This window comes from Lissotriton helveticus, chromosome 2_1 (assembly GCF_964261635.1).
Source record: "Lissotriton helveticus chromosome 2_1, aLisHel1.1, whole genome shotgun sequence".
Lineage (NCBI taxonomy): Eukaryota > Metazoa > Chordata > Amphibia > Caudata > Salamandridae > Lissotriton > Lissotriton helveticus.
In genome coordinates, this window is record NC_136059.1 from 145,302,031 (window position 1) to 145,329,980 (window position 27,950).

General features: G+C 44.3%; 1 protein-coding gene across 1 annotated transcript in view; it reads right to left on the minus strand.

Moving 5' to 3' along the window:
• Positions 1–27,950, minus strand: part of LOC144819256 (uncharacterized) — a 191,544-nt gene that overhangs the window by 37,177 nt on the left and 126,417 nt on the right. The window contains exons 2-4 of the mRNA XM_078677225.1: positions 24,440–24,760; positions 16,651–16,744; positions 2,138–2,253 (exon numbers count right to left, since the gene is read on the minus strand). Coding sequence (XP_078533351.1) covers positions 2,138–2,253; positions 16,651–16,744; positions 24,440–24,760 — 531 coding nt within the window. The remainder of the gene's footprint in view (positions 1–2,137; positions 2,254–16,650; positions 16,745–24,439; positions 24,761–27,950) is intronic.

Sequence of the window (27,950 nt, forward strand, 5' to 3'; positions counted from 1 at the left end):
GATTTCACTGCGTCACTTTTAGGACGCTGTTGTGTCAAAATCTTGCTCCTGCCTCACAGCAGGCGTAAGACTGACGCAAGCCCTTTCACATGGGGCTTTCCCCATGTGAAAGGACCCATTGCTGGAGTTGCGTCACTTTTGTGACACACCCCAGCAATGCGTGACTTTTGCGCTTACAGATACGTCAGAAATACTGAGGTATCTGTAACTCCTTGCGACTTGATGCGTCATACTGTAAATATGACGCATCATTGGTATCGCAAGGAGGGCGCAATGAAAAGTGACGCATCGCTGTTTTCACGCTGCGATGCGTCACTTTTCATAAATGAGGCCCCATTACTTTAGTTGCTATGTTATATTATGTTAATAACAACTTATAAAGCGCACGGTCACCCGTAGGTTTCATGGCGCTGAACATGAAGAGTGTTGCATAGGCTTGCTCGAACAGACATGTTTTCAGAGCTTTCCTGAAGCCAAGGAGGTTGTCACAGCTCTTGAGAGCCAGGGGAAGAGAATTCCAGAATCAGGGGGCTAGGTGGGAGAAGCGGCAGCCTCCTTGCCGTTTCCGTTTGAACGAAGGAATGGTTAACAGGTGGAGGTGGGATGAACGGAGACTGCGCAGGGGTGCGTACTTTGTGATCATGCTACTGATGAATCTGGGGCTATTACCGTGCAAGGGCTTGAAGGCTAAGCATCCAGTCTTAAAGGCTGCCCGTTGGGCCATCGGAAGCCAGTGGAGTTTCAACAGTCCGGGTCTGGAGGACAGCCATTTAGGTTCTTTGTGGATAAGTCTTGCTGCCTGGTTCTGAACAATTTGTAGTCTTTTTAGTAGACCAGCTGGCAGACCGAGGTAGATTGAGTTCGAAAAGTCAAGCCGTGAGAGTACCAGAGCTATCACCACCTGCATGAGAGCTGAGTGAGTCAGCAGGTGGGCGATTTTCTTGATTCTACGTAGCTGGTAGAACCAGGAGGAGATCACCGCTCCCACCTGTCGTCTAAGCGAGAGATCGGCATTGTGAGTAACCCCTAGGCTTTTCACCGAGGGGGAGGGAGTGGGAGGAGGACCCAGTTCCGCCGGCCAGTAATGTGGGCCTCAGCTAATCTCGCTCTTCTCAGGCAGTACTAATTCCGTCTTGCCTGGGTTGTTTTGAGGTGGTTCATGTCCATCCAGCGCTGGATGTTAAGCATGGTCACCTGAAACTCAGCCGCAGAGTCAGGGGAGCCTAGTGGGAATATAAGCTGAAGATCATCAGCATAGATAAAAATGGTGATCTTTCTGTTTTTTAACGAATGGATTAGGGGCCTGAGATATAAATTAAACAGTAGCGGGGACAGAGAGGAGCCCTGTGGAACTCCACAAGTGGAGGTAGGCTCGGGGGCGTTGGACATATTTATTTGTGTGACAAAGTATTAAGAGCTGTAATTATGGGTAAACAACGCTTACCGTGAATTTTTCTCCCCGCAGGGAATCACAACGCTGTTACCATTACTCCACAAGTCGGAACAACGACTTGCAGAGGGGAGGGGTGGGGGGTGTTGGATTTAAAATCCAACGCCTTACCTAGTGTCCGCACTGACTGAAGTTGGAATAGTAAATTATACTATTCCAACATCCAGCGAACCCCTCCGCAAGTCGTTCTTCCAACTTGCGGAGTAATGGTATGCGGAATCACCACGAGGTCGTTGTGAGGGCCGTTTGTGATTCCCTGCGGGGAGAAATACCACGGCATTACGACACACATTCGTAATTGTGCACTTTGAGTGCCATGGAGGTCCTTTGGGGTTTGAAAAACTAGGTTCTAGTTCACTCAGTTGCTAGGATGCTGTCCTGCTGTAATGCATGACACTTGAGTTTAGAAAACTGAATTGCTTTAACCGCTTCCGTGCGGCGCCGATTCCGCCCCTGTGCTGGACATTCCAGAACAGGGTGCGGTCGTGACGGAACCATTCCGTCATCAGCACAGCTCAGCCGTGACTGATGACGGAACGGTTCCGTCACAAGCATCGAAGGGGTTAATTCATGGAATGCACCATTTATGAGTCACATGGTTATCTTTTGAAGTGTAGCTGCTCAATATATGAGCCTTTACCGGAAAACAATCTAGTTATCAAGCATGCCATCTAGAAGTGTTGATACCTTGCTTCTTCCTTCTTTTTGCTCTGAATAGAAGTATTCCTGTCACGAGAAGTACAAGAAGCAGTACGCCAACAGTTGGTAGAAGATACAGCAGAATAGTTTCTTCTTCAGAAGATCTAGAAAAAAAAGAACAATGTATGACGTACTTGATGTCGTCTTTAATTCAATGAGATTTAACAATACATGTTTTAATTAATGAGGACTGGGCAAAAATGCAAGCCAACCCATTTAAGGTGACTTCAGTGTACAGTCGACAATAGTTTGGTATAACATTGGGTCAGGTTTCTTAAACCCTAGAAAATATTTTCTGCATCTCAAACAGTCAAACTGAAGATAGGTAGGCCTGAGATTTATATGGATTGTTTTTGATGGCCATTACATATTAATCGTAATACTCCCTCACCATTATGGGGTCAAACTAAAGTGGCATGGTGAGCAAAAGAACGATGGGTTGGAATTCTAACCCAAGTAAATATCAGTCGTTAGACTTGCTGCAAGCAACCTTCCATCACCTTTTGTGTGTTTAATGTAACACCTAAAGGGGCCAAGAGAATGTCCAAACATGGGTCACATGCTAATCATGCCAGTGGAACCAAGCCACATCAGACTGAAGATCCCCAGTGATGACAAACCTTGTCTTAGGCTGCTTGTGTTCCTGTTCAGGAAGGACCTGGAATGGCAGTATGTAGATATAGGAGCAGAATCAAGACCACACATGGCTGGGGCCAAACTGAGGTGGCCCTTTGGCCAAAAGAGCAGTTGGTTGGAATGCTTCCCCATGCCATTGTCAGTAGTTAAACTTATTACATGCATTCCTACTATCACATTGTGTGTGTTTGATAGAGCTTTTGACTAACATGGGCTTCTAAAATTCAAAACACACAACTTTGCAAAACTGCCGGCCTACAACTTCCCACAGACAACAAATGTGTTTTATGATTTGAAATTCAACATGTCAGATTCAGTTCCCACAGACACCATTTTTGCCTCTCTGCTTCAGATAGTTTTGTCATCTCATTGATCCAAGCCTCTACATTCCTATCGAGTGGAATCATAAGTGACAGAAAGAGATTTGGGAATGGGTGCTCTTTACTTTCTACAAAGGGGTCTAAGTTTGAAAACTCTTCTTTCTGGTTGAAATTGTCCTCAGCATCTCAAAAGGATAATTCAATAATCATAATAAATTCTCTTTGATTGTTGCTCCAATGACCACAAAGGATGGGAAAGGAAAGAAATATGAATTAGGCCTGTATGTTCATTGCTTGATCCGAATCCTAGGGGATCAAGTGACAAAATGTCAGTGTTGGCACCCAGTGTAATAACTCTTGTAGGCTCTCTCACAAAGTGCAGAAGATTTGACCTGACCTGTACCACACAGCTAAACCTATCCTCAAACAATCAGCACTTCAGCTACAGTCTGTCCCGCCACTGACATTCACCCCGCCTCCTTCAGTCTTGATTCACAGCCCCTATCCCTTTGGCTTCACTATGAACTGTGGGTCATAAAACAACATCGGACATGGAGTCAGCTTCGAACTTCTCAGTTAATTGCCATTTTGTATTTTCCATGATGTTAGAAGAATAGAGTTAGTCTGAATTGAGGTAGGATAAAGCTGCTTATTTTAGCTTCTTCTAACCCACCAGCATCACTATCACTCCGCTATGATGCAATCATGCATATCAGCATTGGCTTTCATCAATGGTCATTGTTATGTACACAAGGGGCACCTGTACATATACATACCTAGAAAATGGTGCGTGCTGATGAATGCTAATTTTGGTATGGGCCATCCCATAATAATGTTGTCATCATGCACTTGTCCATACCAATGTAATCATTCATCAACAGCTATTGTCGTTTACGATTAGATGCAGGTTATCTTAGTACTTTTTAAGCAAAATGATTTATATTTTAACCTAGAAATTAAACCTTGCATGTGAATGCCAATGTTTGTATGGCCGATCATATTATATTGTAAAAATGTGTTCTGTATAAGCATTCTACAAACAGTATTGCTATTTACATACAATACAATTTACCTACTCACTTGTGATCAACCATTATATACAAGCCTACAACTGCATCAGATGCATTGACTTTGGTCACTGAATTTTAATGCCAATATTGACTTCCTGCTTATAAAAACAAATGCTACTTATGGGAACATATTTTCCCTGAAGAAATCCCTATTAGAATGTTGCCAGAACTCTGCCTTTCTGTGTGGTCACCCCAAATGTTCTGTTTTTGTCTGGACCATATTTAGAACTTTACCTATCCTAAAGAAAGCATTTATCTTGCCTGTAAGTCCCTAGAATACTATGTAGAAAATGCACCCAGGGCATGAGGTTAAATACTGCTAGGGACTGTGCAATCCACTACAGTGGTAGTGCAAACATGTCTACCCGGTGTGTCTTTTGACAGGTAAAGACCTCCATTTTCAATATTAGCAAATCATCCCATGGCATTTAAGAGTGTGACATATCGAGAATTAATATGACCATGTTCCTACAGTGTCAATGCCTAAAATGTTATTTCCACTGTGGCAGATCTAGCTGTCCTATGTAGAATAACAGAGTATAGATTAAAATAATAATTCTGTATTTCAGGAATCGGACTAGCTAGAAAAATAATGAAAGCACAATATTTTAATAGTTATTAACAATCCAATTCATCGGTGAAGTCATATTTTTGATACATATTAAGGAACAGTAACTTTTAGAAAGTGACCGTTCCCCCTGCCTGAAGCTTCTGGAGGCTAATTTGAATTAATTCTCAAGCTGCTCTCAGCCTTTACTTGTTGTAAATGTGGCTATAAAAATATCTACACAATAGGCTGACCAGAATGGGCAGGATTTAACTCCTCTGGGCTCTGCAGAATATGCTATTAGACGTTAGCAAAAACAACAGTGTTTTGCATCTTACACTTTGGGCTGTTTTTTCATACCACTGCATGTTTTTATAATGCATACATACTGTCATTTCTACTGCCTGTTATGCTGACTGGCATGTAAGGAAGCAACAAAAGACCTCAACTTCTGTCCGTCTTGGCCATGTTTCCGTTTGGCGCACCAGCTGTGGTTCAGGTCCTTCATTTCTGTTTCTGTTTTCCACAGTTTACCAGAAAGTGTTTTCTCTTCCATTTGCCTTCAGATGTGTTGTGGAGAACTGTCCTTGTGAAGGAGTCTTGTTCTCTTATAATGGTGTGCCATATCTACCTCCATCTTTTTCTCAACATTATTATGCACAGCAGACTTATCTGCACCTGGTAACCAGTTCCTAGAGCAGGATCTTTTTCAGGTCACTGGTGTAGAAGGATAACTGTTTGTTGATGTCACTATTTGACATCCACCAATGTTCTGATCCATAGAAGAGTTTGGATAGAATTCAGTTCTGGTAAAGCATCAGCCTGATGTTGGTGCTGTCCAAAGATGACCTCTACACATTGTTTAGCATCCCAAAGTCATTCCTGGACTAACAGGTCAGAGGGCATGCACAGTGTTCTGTATTCATTCAGCCTCCTATCCTAGTCCAGTGCTGATGAAGTCTGGCCATGATCAGACAGGAACCAGACCATGTGTGTCACAGCACTGATCTGGGAGTAATCCATTCCACCACCAAGAAACGATCCAACCTACTGTGGGTATAATGGGTCAGGGACATGTATACTCTCTGCTCTCTGGGTGAAAAAGGCACCACCCATCCAAGAACCCTAAGTTGTGCATTACCTATGCCAGCACGCTCGTCATCAATGGTTTGGTAGCATCCCAGGGAGGGTAGTAATGTTCCCTACCATTCAGAACACTATTAAAATCGCCTGCCCATATGATGGGGCCCCCATACTATCTGATAACATATCCAGCATCTCTAATCTCTTTCCCATTCAGACAACCTTAAATCAAAACATACCTCCTCTCTTCATCTGTCTCACTGTAGGTGAGTGGAAAGGGTTCCCTGGGGCCACCCAGATGGCCACCCCCTGACGTTAGATGAGTCAGAAGCAGAGAACACCTGACTCCTCCACTTTAGTTGCAATTTTTGCACATCAGCTGTCCCAAGGTGCGTCATTTGCAGACAAGCAATCTGAATCTTATGGCGTCTGAGGAAGAAATGGGGCCTGTAATGCTGGTGTAATCCCAGAGCCCCTGGACATACCATGTGACATTGTTGATTTGATCATTCATACTCACTGTGATCTCAGAGGCCCAATTGCACTGCATACAACAACATGCACTCCAAAATGATTAGGAGTATCAAACAAGGCAACAGACCCAATGCCTCCATCCCAGAGTGACAGTATAACAACAACATCTACTGAACATCCATCAAGTGCCCTGCTGTCAGGTCCCACAGCCTAACCCCACCACCTACAAACATGGCCTACCACTTAGTGTGGAAAAGAGGCACTCTCTGCCCCAGTACCCCACCTCTCAGCAAACAATTAATATAATTGTAGGAAAGCAGGTGGAGTAGTGGAAGAAACCAATGCATAGAAAGTATGCACATTCAAGTGACAGAGTCACCTAAGTCTAGGCCTGGCCCCGCACTGGGCACAGATATCACTGAGGCAGCCTCAACATCCTGGGGCACCAGCCCCATGGTACCATCCACCTGGCTCTCAATTCTTGACGGGCTACCAGTCTTGCCAGGCGACCGGTCTGGTAACACTGCATTTCCCCTGGACCTCCAATTACAATTGAGGTTGTGGACTCCACGGACATCCCCAGAGCCTGCCTGCCAAGATTCGGCTCTCTCCCGCGACACCTTATCCCAGACTTACAGCCATTTCCATACATCTTCAGGTATATCGAAGAAGTGGGACTTACACCCTGACACAAACCTTTAGATAGGCCGGGTACAAAAGCATAGCGGAAGGCCATGGTGGGAAGTTAGGCCTTGACCTCCAGGAACCCTTTCAGATACCCATGAGTGTTGTTAGTGTAATCTGGGCATGTGGAGATCATTTGATTATCAAAATGACAATATCCATCTCCTGCCAACATGTAGGAAACAGTCTCTATCTTCATAATTCAGGGTCATGTCAATGATAGCCCACAGTGGCGTCCCTGGCCTGAGGCGACCACAAGTGCCCTATATGCTGCTCAGTCACAAAGAGTGGGGACAAGCCAGCTGGCTTCAGCACCTTGTGGATCCAGTGCAAGACAAATGCTTCCATCGTGCTTCCCTCATCCCACTCCAGGAAACCAAGGAAGCAGACATTATTGCGGTGGGTTTTACCCTCTAAATCCTCCACTCATGTCTCAAGGGTCCCAGTTCAGTAGGTGACTTCGGCCATCTGCCTCCACAGTGTAGCTAATCCGGACTGGATCTCTGAGGTGAAGCCACCCACAATTTACACGTTTTTAGAAACCATGCGGGGGTCAGCTGGAAGAGGTTGACCTCAATCGCCACCATCTCAATCTTCCCCTCTAGGGCTGCCCTGAATGAATCTCCGCCAGCAGCTCTGCCATGGAGGGCTCCTCAGAATTGACCCAGCTGTCGAGTCCTCCCTGGGACCACCCTGTATTGCTCCATGGTGTTTGCCTGTGACAGGCTGGCTACTTATTCCTCCCCATTCCTACTCCATGGCAAAAGTGATAGCAAGACACCTCCCTGGTAGGTGTAAAAGTCCCCAACAGAGGTACGCCACCCAGACATCACTCGCCTGCAACTCCAGAAGGCAAAGTGAGTGGAGGGCAAAGAAACACAAGCCCCCCCAGGACTGCCCGCACAGCCACAAGACAGTCCTCAGTCAAGGTCCCTTTAATGTACACTGTCCTAGGGGCGGGGGAAGAAAAACCACAATCCCAGGTCCGAGGGCCAACGTCCAGCACAGGAGCAAGACCACCTTCACAATTGGCTCAGATGGGGAACCCCAGGCTATAACAAGGCAAGACAAATGTGAGCCCTCTGTTTGGTCATCTCTCAACTGAAGGCGCAAAAAGAAAAATAGTTCAGCCCCCAAAGCAAGGTTCCACCCTGGTGGACTCACTGAATCGCAACAGGCTCCCCTGCACTCCACCCACTCCAGCACTGATGGTACTGCGAGTGTCCCCAAGTCCCAGCCATCAAATTCAAGCCAACCACATTAATGCATCTGAAGTCCATGAAGAGTCAATCAAGTGTGGACCCAAGCCAGCCAGGTCAGCTGTTCAGGGTGATCCACACCCCTCAAGTGTCCCCTCCACGGTCAACTGATGCATGGCGGAACCCTGGGAGCCAGGATGTCTCAATGGCCAATGGCTGGCGCAGATCACTGACATTGCAAAATGCGGCCGGCACTGCTCTGACATTTGCAGGCATGGACAGTGAGGCTCCCCCTGCAAGATCACAAGCAAAGGCAGGGGGCTCCTGCACCCCTGCCCCCGATGCTACTCACTGTCAGCAGCTCACTCCAGAGCGGCTGTGCCAAGGGAACAAGCAGCACAGTACTGCCACTGGCCCAGGTAGTGGAGGCCATGGCTCAGACTCCCACACAGGCTGCCATCCCTCTGGCAACAAGGACGATCCCTAACGACTCTACTCCTGCCACTGCAGGCCCAGCCAAGGCACTGGGCTAGTGAGCGGGGAACAGCCAGATGAATGCAGGGTGAAGAATAGCAGGATACCGCAGGATATTGCCGGGGCCGCGAGGACCTTCCTAGAAGCACATCCTGCCGCCCATCTTGCAGGGCCACACCCCCTGAGAAAATAGTTTTACTGTAATTAAACAGATTTAAAATGGCTCAATTTTTGGTGTTGTGGTTTTGATTTGCCTGCCTTTTACCATTGATATCATGAGTATGTGGTTAACTGGCTTCCACACAATAAGGCATTAATATTTTTCCCCTTATTCAGGATGACGGCTACTCCTTTGTGATGGTCATCATCCCTTACTGAGTACATTGGTTTTCATTCTGTCAGATCAGGCCCGTCTACTTAAATCATACACTCCAGAATTTGGTTCAGGTCTGCACTTGGCACTCAGAACGTCTGTCATCCTGCCAGTCGTTTCCTTACAGATTTGACTACTGTCAATCATGCATGTCTCATGCAGACACTCTGGAATTCCTCCATGCCCAGAAGAGACATTTATCACATCCCCATCTGCCTACGTGGTAGCCCCAGCTCTGGCTTGTTTTTTATTCCCTCCCCCCCACCTCTTTCATTTACCTCAATCCTCGTTGCCTATGTATCTATTCAAAACTGTTTTTCCCGTGTGTTGAGACCTGAGCAACATGGCCGATGCCTGGTGGAGTTGCTAGACAACTAATGAGGAGATTGGCCCTGGTTTCCCCCTCGACCGTCACCTACCCAGCCGGACATTGGACACAGTTCTTCCCTATCTCCTTGCTATGCTCCTTCCTCCCCTCCTCGCCTACAAATTCTCTCAACCTTGTTGTTTGTTTACTTTTCCCTACTACGCTATTGTAACTGATGTAATTTGTAAAGCAATGTTCCTCTGTTATAGCGCTCTGATACCGCCGGGTCTAGCTAGCGCTTCATAATCCTTTTTGATGTACCTTGTAATGCAACGATTCCCTGGTTAAGCGCTCTGATACCTTCAGGTCTAGACAGCGCTATATAGCCTTCTCAAATCAAAGGGACTAAAAATTGGTTTTCCTGATCGTTGAGACCTGAGCAACATGACTGATGACCGGTGGAGCTGCTAGACAGCAAATGAGGAGATTGGCCCTTGGTTTCCCCCTTGACCGTCACCTACCCAGCCGGACATTTTGCACAGTTCCTCCTCATCTCCCTGCTATTACTCCTTCCTCACCACCCTCCTACGAATTCTTGAGAGATTGTTCATGTGTACGGTACCTTGCAATGCTCTTGTATCTGATGTAACTTCTAACGCAACAATCCTAAATGTAAAGCGCTCTGATACCCTCTTGGGTCAAGTTTGCGCTATATAAAAATGCATAAATAACTAAAATAAATAAATAAAGAAGATATAGTGTCTCTTGCTGCTGTTTTCAAAACTAATGTTGTTTTGTTGGACAAAGTTGTTAGCCTTGTGTCCAGCCTCCAACATGGAGGACCAATGCATTGCACTTCATCAGGCATCTTCCCTCTGACCTGTCCAGCTTGGGTGACCTGCCAAGAGACTAAGCACCAGCTGCCATAGTTCTCCAGGTCACTGAAATATGCAAGCCCCTCAATTATTTCAAGTTTGTGTTCCTCCGGGAGGAAGTCAGTAATTACCTGTGTGGGTGTTTCCATGTTGCATTGAGTAGATGCATGAATGGATGTGTGAGTTAAACTAGAAATCAGAGCATGCTAAAAAAAAGAGTTGGTCAAGAAGAGATCACCAGGGATCTAGTAGATTCTGAAGAAAGCCGGGTGACTCCCTGGGCAGGTAAAGGCTGGCTGAAACTTATATACATAAAAAACAGATGTTGGAGTACTAAAATCCTTAATGGACATCAGTCCTTGCTTTTGACTTACCCAAGGTCCACCTGGAATAAAATAGCAGAAACGTGAGTAATCTTTAGGCAATTTAAAAACTCTTATAAGGATCACTGGATAGTGCAACACCCTGCCAGATAAAATAATGTAGAAAAGGACCTAAATGTAAGCCCCATAGGAAATACTGCTACATTAAATTAAATGTATTTAAATAGTTAACAAAATTAATTAACATAACTGATTAAAAAAATAGTGCACATTTGAAATTTAAATAGAGAATATTTTAATAACTGTTTTGCCTTCAAAACATTAATAAAAAATGTGTATTAGATATTAATAAATTACTTTGATTTTATTTCTGTAATCACTTTCAATAATGAATATTACATAATAGAAACATTAATTACTTAATATGGAAATTCGTTTTTTGGTGTAAATATGAAAACATGTATTATCTTTTAAATGATTTAAGGGATTAATTATTAAACTGTAATGCAACACAGCACAGCAATTCACCTTGCTGTGCTGTGCTGCGTTGCAGGGAAAGGGCAGGGAGGCACTGTATTTAACACACTAGAGCATATTTCTTCCTTTTTCCCTTTACTGGCAAACAATGGTCTGCCTAGCTCTAACACAGGCATAGTGCTGGGGTGCCTGCGTTACATGCAGGATTGTTTCTTTGCAGGAAGGGGCACTTTCCTGTACACAAATAATCCCCTGAGGAATATTCCTTTTAGAAAGAAGAAGTAATAGGGAGAAATACAAATATTTCTCCTTGTTACATATTGCCTGGGAAGGTGCAGCATTTGGTGCATTCCCAACTCTACCAGTAATGGTAAAAGTGGCAATCTGTAAGAATCCATGGGAGTTGTATGGGAACACCTATGCAACGTCTATGAAATTTCTCCCTGGGGCAGAGTAATGCAACACAGCGATTTGGTCTGCATTGCTTTAAACCTAATTCATCAAGCCAATCAGGACCACACAAAGGAGTCTTGCATGGCTTGATAAATTGCATGTTAGGTTTGCCTTGCGCGTGCGCTGCGTTGTGCGAATGTGATGCAAACCATTGATAAATATGCATGTTAATTTTTAATTCAAACTGTAGTGATTAGTGCTGTCGCAATTTGTCTTTGGCTCCACCTTCAAAATAAATATGTAAATATAATTAGCTCTTGTATCCAACCACAGCAATGTGCAACTGGGTGAGGTCCAGCAATACTCATATGGTGTTGGCTAAAACTGTTAGAAGTTCCTCCAAAACTGCACATGGTTTAGGACATATATGCTGCTCTTTCAACAGAGCCCTCCGTTGTATATGGGATTGATATCACATAAAGACAATAACACGTTTCTCTAAGATGGAGGAATTGGGACTCAACTCCCTCAGAAGGATGTAAGAGAAACGACTCAGAAGGCGAAGATAAACACTAGGCGGGAATCCAGCTTCCTTCAGGAGGAATGAAAAAACAAAAAGACAGAATCACTGGTGCAGTGCCCCCAAGATTTAAGAATCAATGCAAAACGTGCTTAAGAATGATCCATCATCTTTTATCATTTTTAAGGGCTAAAAACCCACTTTTACAAATCTCACCACCAAATCTAGATACTGTCATGCCTTGTAAATATTGTTACTCTACGTGATCCTCACTGTCTATAGTTAATTTGACCGAATTTTATATTTTTTTCTTATGAAATGCCCTGTTTTTTGCCCAATGCCACTAATTCTATGCTGCAGACATATCTGCAATAACTAAATAAATAAATACATACAATAGAAAAACGAAACAAATAACACTGTCTATTATTTTAGGCTAGCTATGGCACACTCACTCTATTACAAACCTTTGGTTTACAAGCCCACATTCTCTCGGCCACACTCACCCTTACCACCACCAGCTCACTCGTGCAGGGAAAGGGAACATGCAGGATAGAACACACCTCTCTTTTTTTCTAATCAGTGAACAAAACAAAGACAGCAAAAAATGTGCTAATCAGTCAATCACACATCGCAACACAAATAAAAGAGATACAATTATACCAAAGCTTCACTACCTTACACAATAACTCATCAAACATCCAGTACACTAGAGGACTAGTAGGAATCAGAGGGTACTTTTAAGGTACCCTTTTAAGCTACCCTCTGGGTGCTTATATTATTAAATCTGGTACAAAAGGGGGTGGTGATGGACGGAGCATCAGAACCAATCAAACACTCACACCCAGTCAAAAGATCTGGGTTTGATCCATCACCGTTCTTTAGCCCACTCTGCCACCCCAGTTCAGACATGGCTATATGCAAATCAGTCTGACCCTGTGCCTCATGGGAACAGTCCAGCCGGAACTGCCAAGCCATGCCTTCCCTGGACCGGAAACAAGCTTCCGAGGACCGGTTTCTGGCATTCCAGCCGTCTTCAGCCCGGCTTGCTTGAATCCAGTGGCAAAGTGAGCAAGGGACTCATGTCTGAGCATACCCTGCCACACTTATGGCGGCCAAAAGTGGTACAAAAGGGGGTGGTGATGGAGCATCAGAACCAATCAAACACTCACACCCAGTCAAAAGATCTGGGTTTGATCCATCACTGTTCTTTAGCCCACTCTGCCACCCCAGTTCAGACACGGTGATGGATCAAACCCAGATCTTTTGACTGGGTGTGAGTGTATGATTGGTTCAGATGCTCTGTCCATCACCACCCCCTTTTGTACCGCTTTGGCCGCCATAAGTGTGGCAGGGTATGCTCAGACAAGAGTCCCTTGCTCACTTTGCCACTGGATTCAAGCAAGCCGGGCTAAAGACGGCTGGAATGCCAGAAACCGGTCCTCGGAAGCTTGTTTCCAGTCCAGGGAAGGCATGGCTTGGCAGTTCGGGCTGGACTCTTCCCATGAGGCACAGGGTCAGACTGATTTACATATAGCCATGTCTGAACTGGGGTGGCAGAGTGGGCTAGAGAACGGTGATGGATCAAACCCAGATCTTTTGACTGGGTGGGAGTGTTTGATGGGTTCAGATGCTCTGTCCATCACCACCCCCTTTTGTACCGCTTTGGCTGCCATAAGTGTGGCAGGGCATGCTCAGACGTGAGTCCCTTGCTCACTTTGCCACTGGATTTAAGCAAGCCGGGCCGAAGACGGCTGGAATGCCAGAAACCGGTCCTCGAAAGCTTGTTTCCGGTCCAGGGAAGGCATGGCTTGGCAGTTCGGGCTGGACTGTTCCCATGAGGCACAGGGTCAGACTGATTTGCATATAGCCATGTCTGAACTGGGGTGGCAGAGTGGGCTAAAGAACGGTGATGGATCACACCCAGATCTTTTGACTGGGTGTGAGTGTTTGATTGGTTCAGATGTTCTGTCCATCACCACCCCCTTTTGTACCGCTTTGGCCGCCATAAGTGTGGCAGGGTATGCTCAGACGTGAGTCCCTTGCTCACTTTGCCACTGGATTCAAGCAAGCCGGGCTGAAGACGGCTGGAATGCCAGAAACCGGTCCTCGGAAGCTTGTTTCCGGTCCAGGGAAGGCATAGCTTGGCAGTTCGGGCTGGACTGTTCCCATGAGGCACAGGGTCAGACTGATTTGCATATAGCCATGTCTGAACTGGGGTGGCAGAGTGGGCTAAAGAACGGTGATGGATCAAACCCAGATCTTTTGACTGGGTGTGAGTGTTTGATTGGTTCAAATGCTCTGTCCATCACCACCCCCCTTTTGTACCACTTTGGCCGCCATAAGTGTGGCAGGGTATGCTCAGACGTGAGTCCCTTGCTCACTTTGCCACTGGATTCAAGCAAGCCGGGCTGAAGACGGCTGAAATGCCAGAAACCGGTCCTCGGAAGCTTGTTTCCGGTCCAGGTAAGGCATGGCTTGGCAGTTCGGGCTGGACTGTTCCCATGAGGCACAGGTTCTGACTGATTTGCATATAGCCATGTCTGAACTGGGGTGGCAGAGTGGGATAAAGAACGGTGATGGATCAAACCCAGATCTTTTGACTGGGTGTGAGTGTTTGATTGGTTCAGATGCTCTGTCCATCACCACCCCCTTTTGTACCGCTTTGGCCACCATAAGTGTGGCAGGGTATGCTCAGACGTGAGTCCCTTGCTCACTTTGCCACTGGATTCAAGCAAGCCGGGCTGAAGACGGCTGGAATACCAGAAACCAGTCCTCGGAAGCTTGTTTCCGGTCCAGGGAAGGCATGGCTCGTCAGTTCGGGCTGGACTGTTCCCATGAGGCACAGGGTCAGACTGATTTGCATATAGCCAAGCCTGAACTGGGGTGGCAGAGTGGGCTAAAGAACGGTGATGGATCAAACCCAAATCTTTTGACTGGGTGTGAGTGTTTGATTGGTTCAGATGCTCTGTCCATCACCACCCCCTTTTGTACCGTACATTATTAAATCCATCACTGGGTTGAATAATATGAGGTTTTTGATACCAAACTCTATAGGTTTCATGTAGCGTTTTGACCAGTGCATGCCTTAAGATGTGTTTTCCTGTTCACTTATAATACCCATCTATGGAACTAGACATTACAGGGGCACATCTGCTCCTGCAGATAAGTCCTCACATGTGCTATAATACACCCTGCCTTAGGGCTCCAGAGCTTTCCATAGGGGTGAGTTACATGTAGCCTCTGTTGTGTCTTTGACATGGCACACAGGAGTATGTCATGTCATGTTTTCAAGCATTGTTTGCACCTTGTAATGCAGTCTTCAAAGGCAGTCCATGTGAAATTTGTGTGTGGGTCCCTTATGGTAGCCTAAGATATTCTGAGGCCCTTAGGGACCCTCATTAGTACTCATGCTCTAGTTATCAGGTGTGCCATTTACTAGGGACTTACAGGGGTACCAAGTAATTTGCCATTTGTGTAGAATTAGACATTTCCTTGTTTTAAGGGAAGAGCACTGGCACCACTGAGGTCTGGTTAGCAGGCCTCAGTGCACTCTCAGAGTTTAAAACCAGCATACAGTATTTAAAAAGGGGGCAAAAAGTAGGGGGACAACTGCAACAAAAACCCAGTGTCCTACAAAGTCTATTCTGGGTGGAAGAATAACACCACAACATACATATTGAGTCTTAATTTGCTCATAATGTATTTAATGGTGTGAGTTGGGTAAGCCTGTGCCTTTGACAAAGCTAACAGATGTGGGCAGGGCATGGAGATTGTGGTTACTGCCTACCATTATATACTTTTAATGGCAGGAAGAAAATATATTTTTGTAATGTTGAATCAACCTGTTATTTTGGCTGTCGTGGGAGGGTCCTGAAATGAAGGAACAATGGAATTGTGCATTCTATAATGGAGAGAGTCTTCAGCAGCACTTTGCTTAACTAAGGTTTATACCATGCATCAGTAGAAGTGATCCTTTCTCAATTGAGAGATGAAATATGCACTCAAAATGCAAAAAAAAAATCAAATGCAAAAGTTTACTTAATTCAAGGCAAAGCTGCTCAATACATTCAGAAAATCCCCAACTCCCTCAAATATTGTGGTATTTAAGATGATAAAATAAGGAAACTCATAAAAAGATCAACCATGCTATATGACCTGGTTTCTCAACAGTTTCACTCAAGTTATGATAGCAGTTTCTACTTTTAGAAAAAAAGCCTTTTAGAAAAGGTTTTACGTCTTGCTGTATCCTATTGTTCTATTGGAATGATAACTTTATCTCTGTTGCACACATTTTTTCTGATGTTGATTTCTTATAGAACTGTCTTATGAATTTATGTAGTTCCATATTTACAACATCTTAACTTCTCTGGACTTATGCTAGAATTCTTGCTCCCATCATTCTTCTCTTAGTGGTCTAATACACACCTTGCAATAAACCGATTATTTCTGAGATACATCCATTGCCTCACCACATCTCAGTACATATTCACTTTGTTTTTTTATTCTATAAAGAATTAAGGGCACTGTCCTCATTTACCCATACTTTATGCACTTCAGCAGGCTTCTCCCAAAATCAGAATGTATTCCTCTTTGAAACTGTTTGTTCACATTCTCTATGAGATTTTGAGTAATCTTGATTGCAAAGGCGGTGTTAGTGATGTCGCTGCTACTCCAGTGGGTAAAGTCTTCACCCTATAAAAACAATATTGGAAAAACAACGTTGTAAAAGATTCCGAAACTTACGCTCCCTGAGTTGGTTCATCCTTGTGCCCTTTACTCGAAGAATGATAAACTCCAGTGGTCGTAGAAGTTGAAGTTGGTTTCATGGTGGTAGAAGCTGAAAAAGATTGAGATGAAAATCCTTACCAAGCGTTTGAAGATACCTATTGCCATCTGGATCATAACAAACCATCTGGAATGCTTCTTTCTTAAAAACAATAGATTTAGCACTTGTGCTCTCCCTTTAAGTGTGAATAGATTTTGTTACAAAGCAAGATTGCAACTGGATGATTCTTGGTCGCAACATCCTTCGTTGTTGCCTGTGTGCCATTCAGATTCACAGGGAATCCACTGGTGATCGTACAGGTATTGGTAAAGAAATGATTTTTCAGCTGACATTTGGAGACAATGACAAAAGTTCAACCAACATGACAAAATCAAATGTGATGTAGGCTACTGACAAGCGTAGAAGTGAAAAGGCAGCCCCTTTATCCAGTATGCACGACATATTAGGAAGGATTGTTTAATGTGACTGTTTTGATGCTTGGAGCAGGTGTGGATTTATGTTTTCTCATCTCTTTTAGATCGATGTGAAATCTGTGTTTTTTAATCATTCTTCTGTCATTGTACAGTGATTCAAGATTTATGTTAGTCAATGGATCCAATTGCTGTATTTTAGGAGTGGTGATGCCTTGGTGTTTCTGACTAGATACATCCAACTGTGGTTAGTTGTGTATTGTTCGTCAAGCGGAGGCAGGAATACCGAAGGAGAATGGGAAAGCGGTCTTATTAATCAACTGAAACTGGTATTCAATGTTCACCCTTTGATAGAAAACAGCTTTGCCTTTCCTCAACCACTCCCTATACCTTTCCCTTATACCCACCTATGCAGCGGTCTTTCCATACATTTACTACCCACTCAGAGTAGGTGGAAAATGTATGTTAAAAGCCCAGAATTGGAAAGATCAGTGACCCACAATAATTTCCCTCTCCATGAAGTTTAACTCATTATTGCATAGTTGATCTGACTTCATAGTAATGATAAAATCGCATGTGTTCTTCCTGTGCCCCTGGTACCATGCAACTCATAATCAGGACACACAGTGCATTGGTGTGGTAGGAATAATAGTATACACAATGGAGTAATGCAGGAATATCTGAGATCTAGACAGTGAAATTGTTTACCAATTTTGGCAACTAGTAGAGGTGTGAAGATAGAACATGTTAGATGGTGTTTAGGAACATCCATTCACATGACCAGACTATAAAGTTTATGTCATGTATGGGAGACCGGTACAAAAAGCAGTGGTAAATCTTAGACCTAGTCATTGGAGAAAGTTTTGGTTCCATTTCTGGAGGTTGAGTTCAGAATGATGAAGAATCCATTGGCAGTAGTAACAGGGAGTGAGTGGATCAACTGAGGAGAGAACTGAACCAGATGATGTGAGAGGAGGAGCAGATGTATAGTAAAGTGCATGAAGCAGGGCTAGTGAGAAGGAATATTATACATCACACAAGAAAATACAAGGTAAGATGAGCTGCAGTGGGCAAGAAAGAAAGAGTAGTAGTAGGAGTGTAATAAAATGTTGTAGCAGGAGTAAGAGTATGGCAACGAGTTAGAGGAAAGTACAAGTAAAAGTAGGTGTAACAATAGGACAATGCAAAGGAGTAAGTATAACTGTACATTTTGGAGCATAAGCAGGCCTAAGTAGAAGAGTAGGTAAATGCAAGGTATGTAGAAATACGATCTTGTAAGTGTACAAGTAAGAGTGGGAGTAATATTAGGAATAGCAAGGAGCAAAAGCAGGAGCACATAAAAGAAATTGTAGGAGTAACTATATACAATTTCAGAAGTAAGACTAGGCACAGGAAACAGCCTTTAGAACGCAGGCATTACAACACAGTGCCTTTACCATGCAATGCCTTCACTACTCAATGTCCTTACAATGCATGTTGGGTGTGTAAGCCTATAGGGTGGCAAGGGTATTTTTATAGTTTAGCAATGGGAAGGTGTATATTGTGTAAAGAATATTTTAAGGTTTTGGGGTGGGTCAGGGTATAAGGTGGTAAAAGTATTTTTTGTGTTTAGCGGTGGGTAAAGGTACGAGTTGGCAAGGTCTTTTTTTACTAAAGGGGTAGGTAAGGGCATTCGATGGTCAGGGTCTTTTGAGGATTTAAGGGTGGGTAAGCATAAAAGTGGACAAGGGTCATTATAGGGTTCCGGGGTGGGGTATGGATATTGAGTGGCAAGGGTGTTTTTAGGATTTAGGGATAGGTAAGGGTAAAGGGTGATAAAGGTATACTTAGGGTTGAAGGGGTGAGTTGGGGTATGGTGTGGGGAGGGTATTTTTAGGGATTAAGGTTGGTTAAGAGTACAGGATGATAAGGGATTTTTAGGGTTTAGGGTTGGGTCAGGGTAAAGGATGCTAATGGTAAATGAGGGTTCAGGCGTGGGTAGGGATACATATTTAGGATTCAGAGGTAGGTAAGTGTATAGGGTGGGTGGTGAGGTCAAAAAAGAAAGGAGGAAGCTGTGGGTTCTACTCAATATAAAAAATGTTAAATTATAATAGTAAAAAAAATGGGGGTTGGGGATCTACACCAAAAAATAGACAATTATGTTATCATTATATATGTGTGGTAAAGATTTTGCCTGGTAAATGCATTGCATGATTAACGCAAGCATGGTAAGGGCATGCTTTGTATAGTTATACAATCCTTGGAGTAAGAGTAAGCAGAAGTAATCGTATGACTGCTTAGGAGTAAGAGTCAGAATAAGAAGGAATAAGTATATGAGTAAGAGAAAAATTGTCGGAGTTGGAATATGGATGAGAGTGTTAGGAGTAGCAGAGAGAATAGGAGTAGAAGTGAGGATATGAGCAGTGATATGAGTAGCAGCAGGGATAGAAGTGAGGGAAGGGCTAGGAAATGTTTTGAGACATTGCCTGTTTTATTAATTACTTCTAATTGTATTTTTTACATAGAAGTCACTCAATGATATAGTCCTGATGAAACCTCTCATGAGATGGCATTGACACAAAAAAACATAGGCTAAGGGCCTTATCATGAGTTTGTCAGACAGGGTTACTCTGTCACAAACATGACGGATATCTCATCCGCCATATTGCAATTCCAATATATCCTGTGGGGCTTGCAATATAGTGAACGGGATCCCATCCATCAAACACGTAAACAGGCCCTAGGTCTCCCTATATCCACAAAAAGGAATGGTTGATACATTGTAATAACCGCCTTCATTGTGTGCACAGATAAGGCTTAAGCTATTTTTCCTCTGTACATACACTCTCCTACTCTTAGTCACAAGGATGTTATTCTTTTTTTGGTGTGATCACTGGGTCACAGATTGCTTTTCTTGTGTTATTTGCGTTGCTCTTTATGCTTTTTCTCTTTTTTATTTGCATAAATAGAAGAATTTTTTTCCTATATGGTGAGGCTAAAAACTATTACTTTCTCCATGTTTAACCTTAACTGCATATAGTAATCTATTTGTAATTAAATGTGCAGTAACTTTATGCTAGAAGTGTTGTTGGTTAACCACTGCTTCCTTTAAGGATATTTGTTTTAATTTCCATGGGCATAGCTAGCTGTATTCATGAAGGCTAGGAGTATTCCCAGGTAAAGTGGGAACCCCTTTCTTTGTTGCAGTGTTAAGTCTATTCCTGGCTGACTATCAATCACTCTAAGACCCGGAGTCAGAATATAATATTTGTCACACAAGATAAAATCCAATGGGGGTGATAAATATTGCATTTTAGAAGTTCAGCCCTCAGCAATCAGAGATGGCACTTCAATGTTGGTGCGTTCCGCATCAAAATTCCCAAGTTCCATTTTTCAACGATTTGTTTCGCATAGATATTGTGAGGTTGACCTTTTTTGGCACCTGGTAATTACTGGGTATGGTAAACTATGACTCTGTACATCCTGTAATGAATGCCTTTGATGGCTATGGTACAGCTCTGATGATGCTCTGGCAATGTTTTATTATCTCCCATATGAGACCTGAAGAGTTTAACCTCTGTCCAATAAAAAAGTGCTCTGTGAGATACTGCCCCATGGGATCTGCTACAGGTGAGATGTCTCCTCACTATATGGATGTGTGTGTGTGTGTGATCCATGGATTGGGGTAAATTCTGGATGTAACCTTTATATAGAGTGATGTAGAGTGCAACGCGCGACATGAGGGCTTGTAGGAAGCGTGTGAGGCAGCAGCATCCCAATATCTACAGCTGTACTAAATGGTGAGTGCATTCTTTGTGGCACCTACACTGAGCAAATCAGAGTGAATTCTATTGCATTTTTTACTGTTGTGCATCTGCAATGAGGGAGGCAATGTGCATTTTGAAGACACATATTCCTGCATTGTAAAGCTGTTGTGTTATCCTTCCACCTTCACATGGGACTTTTCAATCTTGCCATCCTTATGGGATGCACTGCGGCTTTGAAACCTTAAGATTTAATAGAACGGTCATGAATTTCAAGGTATGTCTATGTTCCCGCAAAGAGGAAAATCCCGCTACGGGGGCCGTCCTTTGGCAGCACTGCTCAGCTCATAAAAGGTCAATGAAGGGAATCCCTGGTGCTTGACTTTCCAGATTCCTTGAAATCCACATATCCCTGACAGACTTCAAGCACTCAGGCTGAACCTCACTGAGATATTGTTGTGAGAAACTGGGTTTTTGATTCACGAAGGTGAAAAGCCTTCTCAAGAAACAACCAGAATCCTGTAGAGCGAAACGCAAAATTTCGATAAATGTACCTGTGTGAAGCCCTCTACTTCCTTTTCACAAAATTCGTTGGGCTTAACTTAGAGGCACTGTGTGAAGTATTTATGCAGCACACAAACAGTAATAAACTGAGAACATCACAAGGAAAATCTAAAACCAATTTATGAACCTAGAACAACATTTAATTTGTAAAAGCAGACAAAAATCCAATCAGTAAAACTGCAGATATGCAATTTAAAGTAAAACGTGCGCCATGAAGCAGAAAGCACTATATGTGGGTATCTGGTCATGCTAGACCAGGACAATCTCACAAGGTGAAGACAACTGTGATGGAGTGTGGACCAGATACTGGGACCAGGTTAGTCCAGCTGGAAATTCTACCTTCTCACTGTCCGGCGCACAGAGTTTGAAACTTCAGGATTTCAAGGAGGAGCTCAAATGATGCCAGTCATGCATCTAGAACCTAGAGAGGCCCCTCTTGGGGATCAGGAACTCACACAAACAGAGGCTAGCAGGACTTTGGCAGGGCCAGTTGCAGCAGGTCACTGGGCAGTTGCATGAAGGACCCTGGAGTTTTTTGTGTCCCTGTACCTCAGGACAGGAGATCAGCCAACTGACCCTTGGAGTGACTCTAGTAGCCCTGGGCTCAAGGAGATGATGCACGCTCCTTAAAGCAGCAAGGCAGGCCTCAAGCTGCAGGAAGTCCCCTGAAAGACAAGGCAGACCTTAAGCAGCAAGGCAGTCATCTGAAGAATAAGGCAGGCCTTAAGCTGCAGGGCAGTCATCTGAAGAATAAGGCAGGCCTTAAGCTGCAGGGCATTCCTCTGAAGAACAAGGCAGGCCTCAAATAGCAGGGCAATCTACTGGAACCAAAAGTTAAGTTATTTGAAGTACAAAGCAGGCCTCACGCAGCAGGGCAGTCAACTTAAGTGCAGGGCAGGCCTTCTGAGTGTCCTCTGCAGGTCCAGGAGTGAAATTAAGAGTGGCTCTGAGGTTCCTATTTTTATACTTCACAACTTGAATTAAGGGCACTACTGTGTGCTCTATGGTTCCCTTGAAATAACCGAAGGGTCCACAGTGTTGCAACACATTGTGATTAACCCATTTTGGTGCTTGGACTAGAGTTGGACGTCCTCTCAGACTGTATAACAAAAGTTTATGCTTTGTAGTTCTTCCTAGCGATGTCCCCAAATAAGCGTGACTGGTGAGGATCGAATAGTTAATAACAGTCCAAGCATGCATTTTGATATTTCCTGCTCGTCTTCAGCAGTGACAATGAACGTATAATCCTGAAAAAAAAATCTGCCTGTGGATTTCCTAATGATGCATGTGGGTAGTGATTTATAGGCATTTCCTTCCCTGAGATCTGATTTTTGCACCTGAACAAGTGATTTAGATTAGCCATCTGAGCCTGGTGAAGTTCAATGCACAACTTCAAGAACGCCTCTTTTCTGGTGATAAATTGTCTATTTAAGCCAAATTCTGATCAAAGTTGTGTCCAAGAGCAATGTTGTTGTCGATGTACATTCCCTTTTGTAAGTCATTATAGGTTATTGTTAAGCAATGTTGCCTCTCTCCCCCACTGGGCTTCCGTACTGTAAGCAAGAGTAGGTAAATATTTGCCCAGGACTTAAACCTTACATGTGATTTATGAAGCCACGCAGGGCTACTCTGAAAGGCCCTTAGTGGCTCCCTAACTCTGAAGTAAGGCAACGCCGGTCAAATCACTCCATTGCCTTCCTCTAACCTGGAAAGGCTTTCCATGGGTATTGCGTATGTGTGCATTCTGCATCTCACAGACAAAGAGGAATATGACTCTTAGGTTTGATTTTGTGCAGGAAGATGTTCCTGCCTGCACAAAAACAATCCTGCCTGCAACACACAGGCATCATTGTGCAAGGCTGCTTGCTTTGGCTCTAAGCTGCTGAAAGGGCACCAGTGCGGGGGGGGGGGAAGGCAGAAATGTGTCGTATTGCCTTAAATAAAGCACATTACTCCCCTTTCCTTGTCATGCAGTGTAGCACAGCAAGGTGACTGGTTGCACTGCATTGCGTGAAAATCTTGTAAATAGGCTTCTGAGTATCTGGCTTCCCTTAGCACCCAACTTCAGTTCAGGTGTCAGGTTCCGGGCTTCCTAATTTTATTCCCCAGAATCATGACTTTGGTCTTATTGAGGTTTACTGTTAGCTCACTTAAGAGAAAGTAGCTATCAAGGGGGTTAAACAAATGTAAACCTACATATGAGCAAATTCCTGTCGTAACCTTTACCATTCATCCTCGTAAGACTCACCTAAAACCTCTCACTTAACCCCTTCCCTGCTCATGATGGAACCACGTCGTCATGAACACAGCTCGCCCGTGGCTTATGACGGCGTGGTTCCGTCACGAGCATGGCGGCGGCGCGCTACCCCCCACCTCCCTCCAGTGCCGCAGCGGAATTACCGCCGCGGCCAAGGGGTTAATCTACTCATGAGCATCTCCTGCCAAGGTCCCATTACACCTGTTAATTATAGGTTTTCACATTCCTTGGTGCTAATGAACTGATATGCAATATGGCTCTGCGTAACATACATTCTGTGTTTGTACAAATGCCTATGTGGCTGAGTGAAGTTACTGTTTTTAATTGGTTATAAGTTGTTAAATGCTTTCTAGCGAAACGTACAATAGAAATAAAATATTTGCAGCCTTACTGTGAAGCGCTCTGATACCCTCATGGGTCAAGTTCCTACTATATAAAACAATAAATATTAATAATCTTAATCTTCCTCACTAAAAGGACATCATTCACATAAAATGGACTTGGGAGCGGGCAACTTCTGAGATTTGGAGCTATGGAGAAGGTGCTTATATATTCCGCCTCCTTGATCTGTAGAACTGTGGAAACCACATGAGGGAAGTGGGGTTGTGAGAAGGGATAGCAGCAAGGCAGGTATTGTTTGCACTTTTGCTAATTGTTTCAGAGTTGTTCAGAACCAGTTGGATCTTCTCTGCTATGACATCAGAGAACAACCTGCAGTAGGTTCTCCCAATAGATTTTCAGTATCAGATCGATTACATTGCATTCTTACCTTGGAGCACTGTCACTCGGACGAGGAACATTGGGTCCAAACCCGGGGTACTAATTCCACACTGGTAATTCCCAGCATCTTCCACTCTGAGTCTCTGCATGGTTACTGTGAACGTACGGGTGGCACGGTCGTCGCGGATTGAGAATCTGACATGCCTGTGCCCACGCTGTGTAGACACCACGACTGTGCAAAAGCGAGTTCGTCCATCACACCAGTATTTGATGTTTTCCAAATACTGTTCTTCATATTGGCACTGGACCGTGAGTGAGCCTCCCTGGTGGCCGGTGACCTCTTGTGGTCCAGTCAGATCTTCAGACCTGCCTTCAACAGAAAAGACAAAATAAGCCATACTCCTCCGCATCACGTAATCACCATTACTACAGTACACATTCGATGAGACAATAAAGAGATACTTCTTCCAGTTGCTTCAGTTTCGCTTACCAGTGTCCCTTACTTCTGAAAAACAATACTACCTGCAATGCAGGCACCACTGCACCAGGGCACAAGAGTGCCTGTGTTGACGCTAGGCAGCACATAGTACACCAGCGCAAGGAGCGGATAGGTATGCACAGTACAATGTTAAATATGGTGCATTCCTGCCCTCTCCCTGTCACGCAACGCAGCTCAGGAAGGTGTCTTGCTGTCTGCGTTGCATGACATTTCAATAAATCTGCCTCATAGTGCTTCACAAAACATCTTCATTGCAGAAGGAACACCGTCATTAGTGAACACAACAAGATACACGTATTTTCCCTGCACATCCACAATGTCAGGCAGAGGGAGGTAGTTGACCTTGGATCCACTGTAGCTGACATTGGACCCACTGCAGCAGATGTCAGTAAAATACCAGATTCACTTTAATATTTTCTAGCTTCCAGTCCATTGAGCATCCATAGACAACAACATTTTTTTCAAATCTTGTATTTTCAGTGATATGACCACCAAATGCCCTGATTTTATATTAAAAACAGAGCTTTGGACTATACCATTTCCCGCTGAAAGGCAATATTTTACTCCATGTGTTTCCATATCTGGCGTGTCCCACAGGGTGGTGCTTACTTTCCTTCCATGTTAAAGAACAGTAGATGTTTCAGCACCCAGGCTAATGTGCTGCACAGCTAAATACATATAAGATCCCAATGGCGAGACCAATTTCATTGAAAATCCTTGTTTAAGGTTATGCCTAGGAAGGTGTCCAGTCCACTTAGCAAAAAAAAAAAAACACAAGTCCCCACAGTAAAAATCAGAAGTCACACTTTTGTGATTTCGCCATTATTTTTTAGCTTTATATCCAGCATATACAGCTGTTATTTATATCACAAACCACTGTAAGAATCTGCCCACACTTTAAAAACAACTTACCAGTGGCAGTCAGTCACAAATCTCGAAGATGAACTACAAAAAATCATGGTTGTATCACAACCACAGTCTACACAGATTTACATCAGCAATATAAACTAGGGGTAGAAACCCTTCAGAAAATATTGAACACACCTGAGCAGTGAGTTCTTCTCAGGGGGTTTTAGTGACTTTGCTGGCCTCTCCATCACTGTTAAGAGAGGGTCCTTCTACAGGGCTCCCTTGACAGATATCCAACACAAACATGTTAACTACACAAATATATGAAACAACAACTCATCTGACTTTCCCATGGTGAAATAGGAAGCAGCCAAGCCCAGAAAATGTGCATTCTGTGAATCCAGGGTGGCCTCACAGGTTGCCAGGACTCTTCAGGTCGGGTAGAGGTGCTCTTCTTGTTCATTGGTAATTATAGAACGCATGGAGGATTTGGCATTCAGTAGGTCTGTTTCTGTAGCTCAACTGAAAGTAACTAGTCCTGGGTAATCAGTCGGGCCAGGGGCTGGCTCAGTAAACACAGAGGGACAAATTTATGACATTGCACACATTCCAGCGCAACAGGTCACCTTGCTCCACAGCTTTGCATGCAGGAACAGGGCAGAAATGTGCCAATATTAAATGAACATGGTGTATTCCTGGCTTTTCCCATGCACTGGCTGCCTACCGCCAAAGCATTCACCCTTGCACCAGTGTGCAAGGGTGCCTTTGTTGCATGCAGGATTGTTTTTGTGCAGGATGGTACACCTTCCTTCACAAACACAATCCTGAGAGGCATATAACTCTCTCTATGTGTGCTGCAAGATGCAGCACACATAGAAAGAGGGAGTAATGAGGAGAAATAAAGATATTTCTCCTTGTTACGCCTCTCCTAAGAAGGCATATATTTTTGGCTCATTCACAGGTTTACCAGTTTTGGTAAATCTGGGAGTGGGTCAAAAATCATGGGAGTTGCGTGAGAACACCCACATAACACCCATGGAACGCCTTCCTAGCACAGAGTAAGGTAAGACAGTTACATGTCCTGCGTTGCTTTACCTGAGATTTACGAGCCACTCAGGGCAACACAAAGTGGCCTTGTGGGGCTTCATAAATCATAATTTTCAGTTGCCTCAAGCATGTACCACAATGCACAGTGCAAGCGCAACGCAAATGGGGTCATAAATATGGCCCTCAGTGCGTATTTATTCCCACTTCAAGAAAATGATCCACAAAGATGCTGTCCTCAAGGTGTCTAGAAAGAAGATACTGTGGAATGTGTCACAAATCCCTCTGTGTGTTCACAGCTTGACCACGTTTGGGACTGTATTTGAGATTCCACATCTGGATACACTGCCCCACTGTGCAAACTGCCTCACTGGATACACTGCCTCCACTGTACACACTGCCTCACTGAATACACTTCCCCAATAGATATACTGCCCCCACTAGATACACTGGCCCATCGGTTGTACTGCCTCTACTGGATACAGGGAACGACTGGATATACTGCCCTCACTGGATAAATTGCCCCCAGTAAGTACATTGCCTCTACTGGATACACAACCCCACTAGATATACTGCCCCCACTGAGTACACAGTCCCCAGTAGATGCACTGCCCCCACTGGTTACACTGCCCCCACCTCATACACCACCCTCACTGGATACACTGCCCACACTGGCTACACTACCCCCACTGGATACACTGCCCCCACTGCCCCTACCGGATACACTGTCCCCACTGAATACACTGCCCCCAGTAGATACACTGCCCCCACTGGATACACTGGTCCCACTTGATACACTGCTCCCACTATGTACACTGTCCCCAGTAGATATACTGTCCCCACTGGATACACTGCCCTCACTGGATACACCACCCTCACTGGATACACTGCCGACACTGGATACACCACCCTCACTGGATACGCTGCCCTCACTGGATACAGCACCCTCACTGGATACACTGCCGACACTGGATACACCACCCTCACTGGATACACTGCCCTCACTGGATACACCACCCCCACTGGAAACACTGCCCCCACTGGATACACTGCCTCCACTGGATACACTGTTCCACTGCTGCACAGCGATGGTTTGGAATTACAAATTGTCGTTATACAGTTTAAGTTGTGTTGTTCTCTTCATCATCCAGGAATAGGCTGCAGTGAA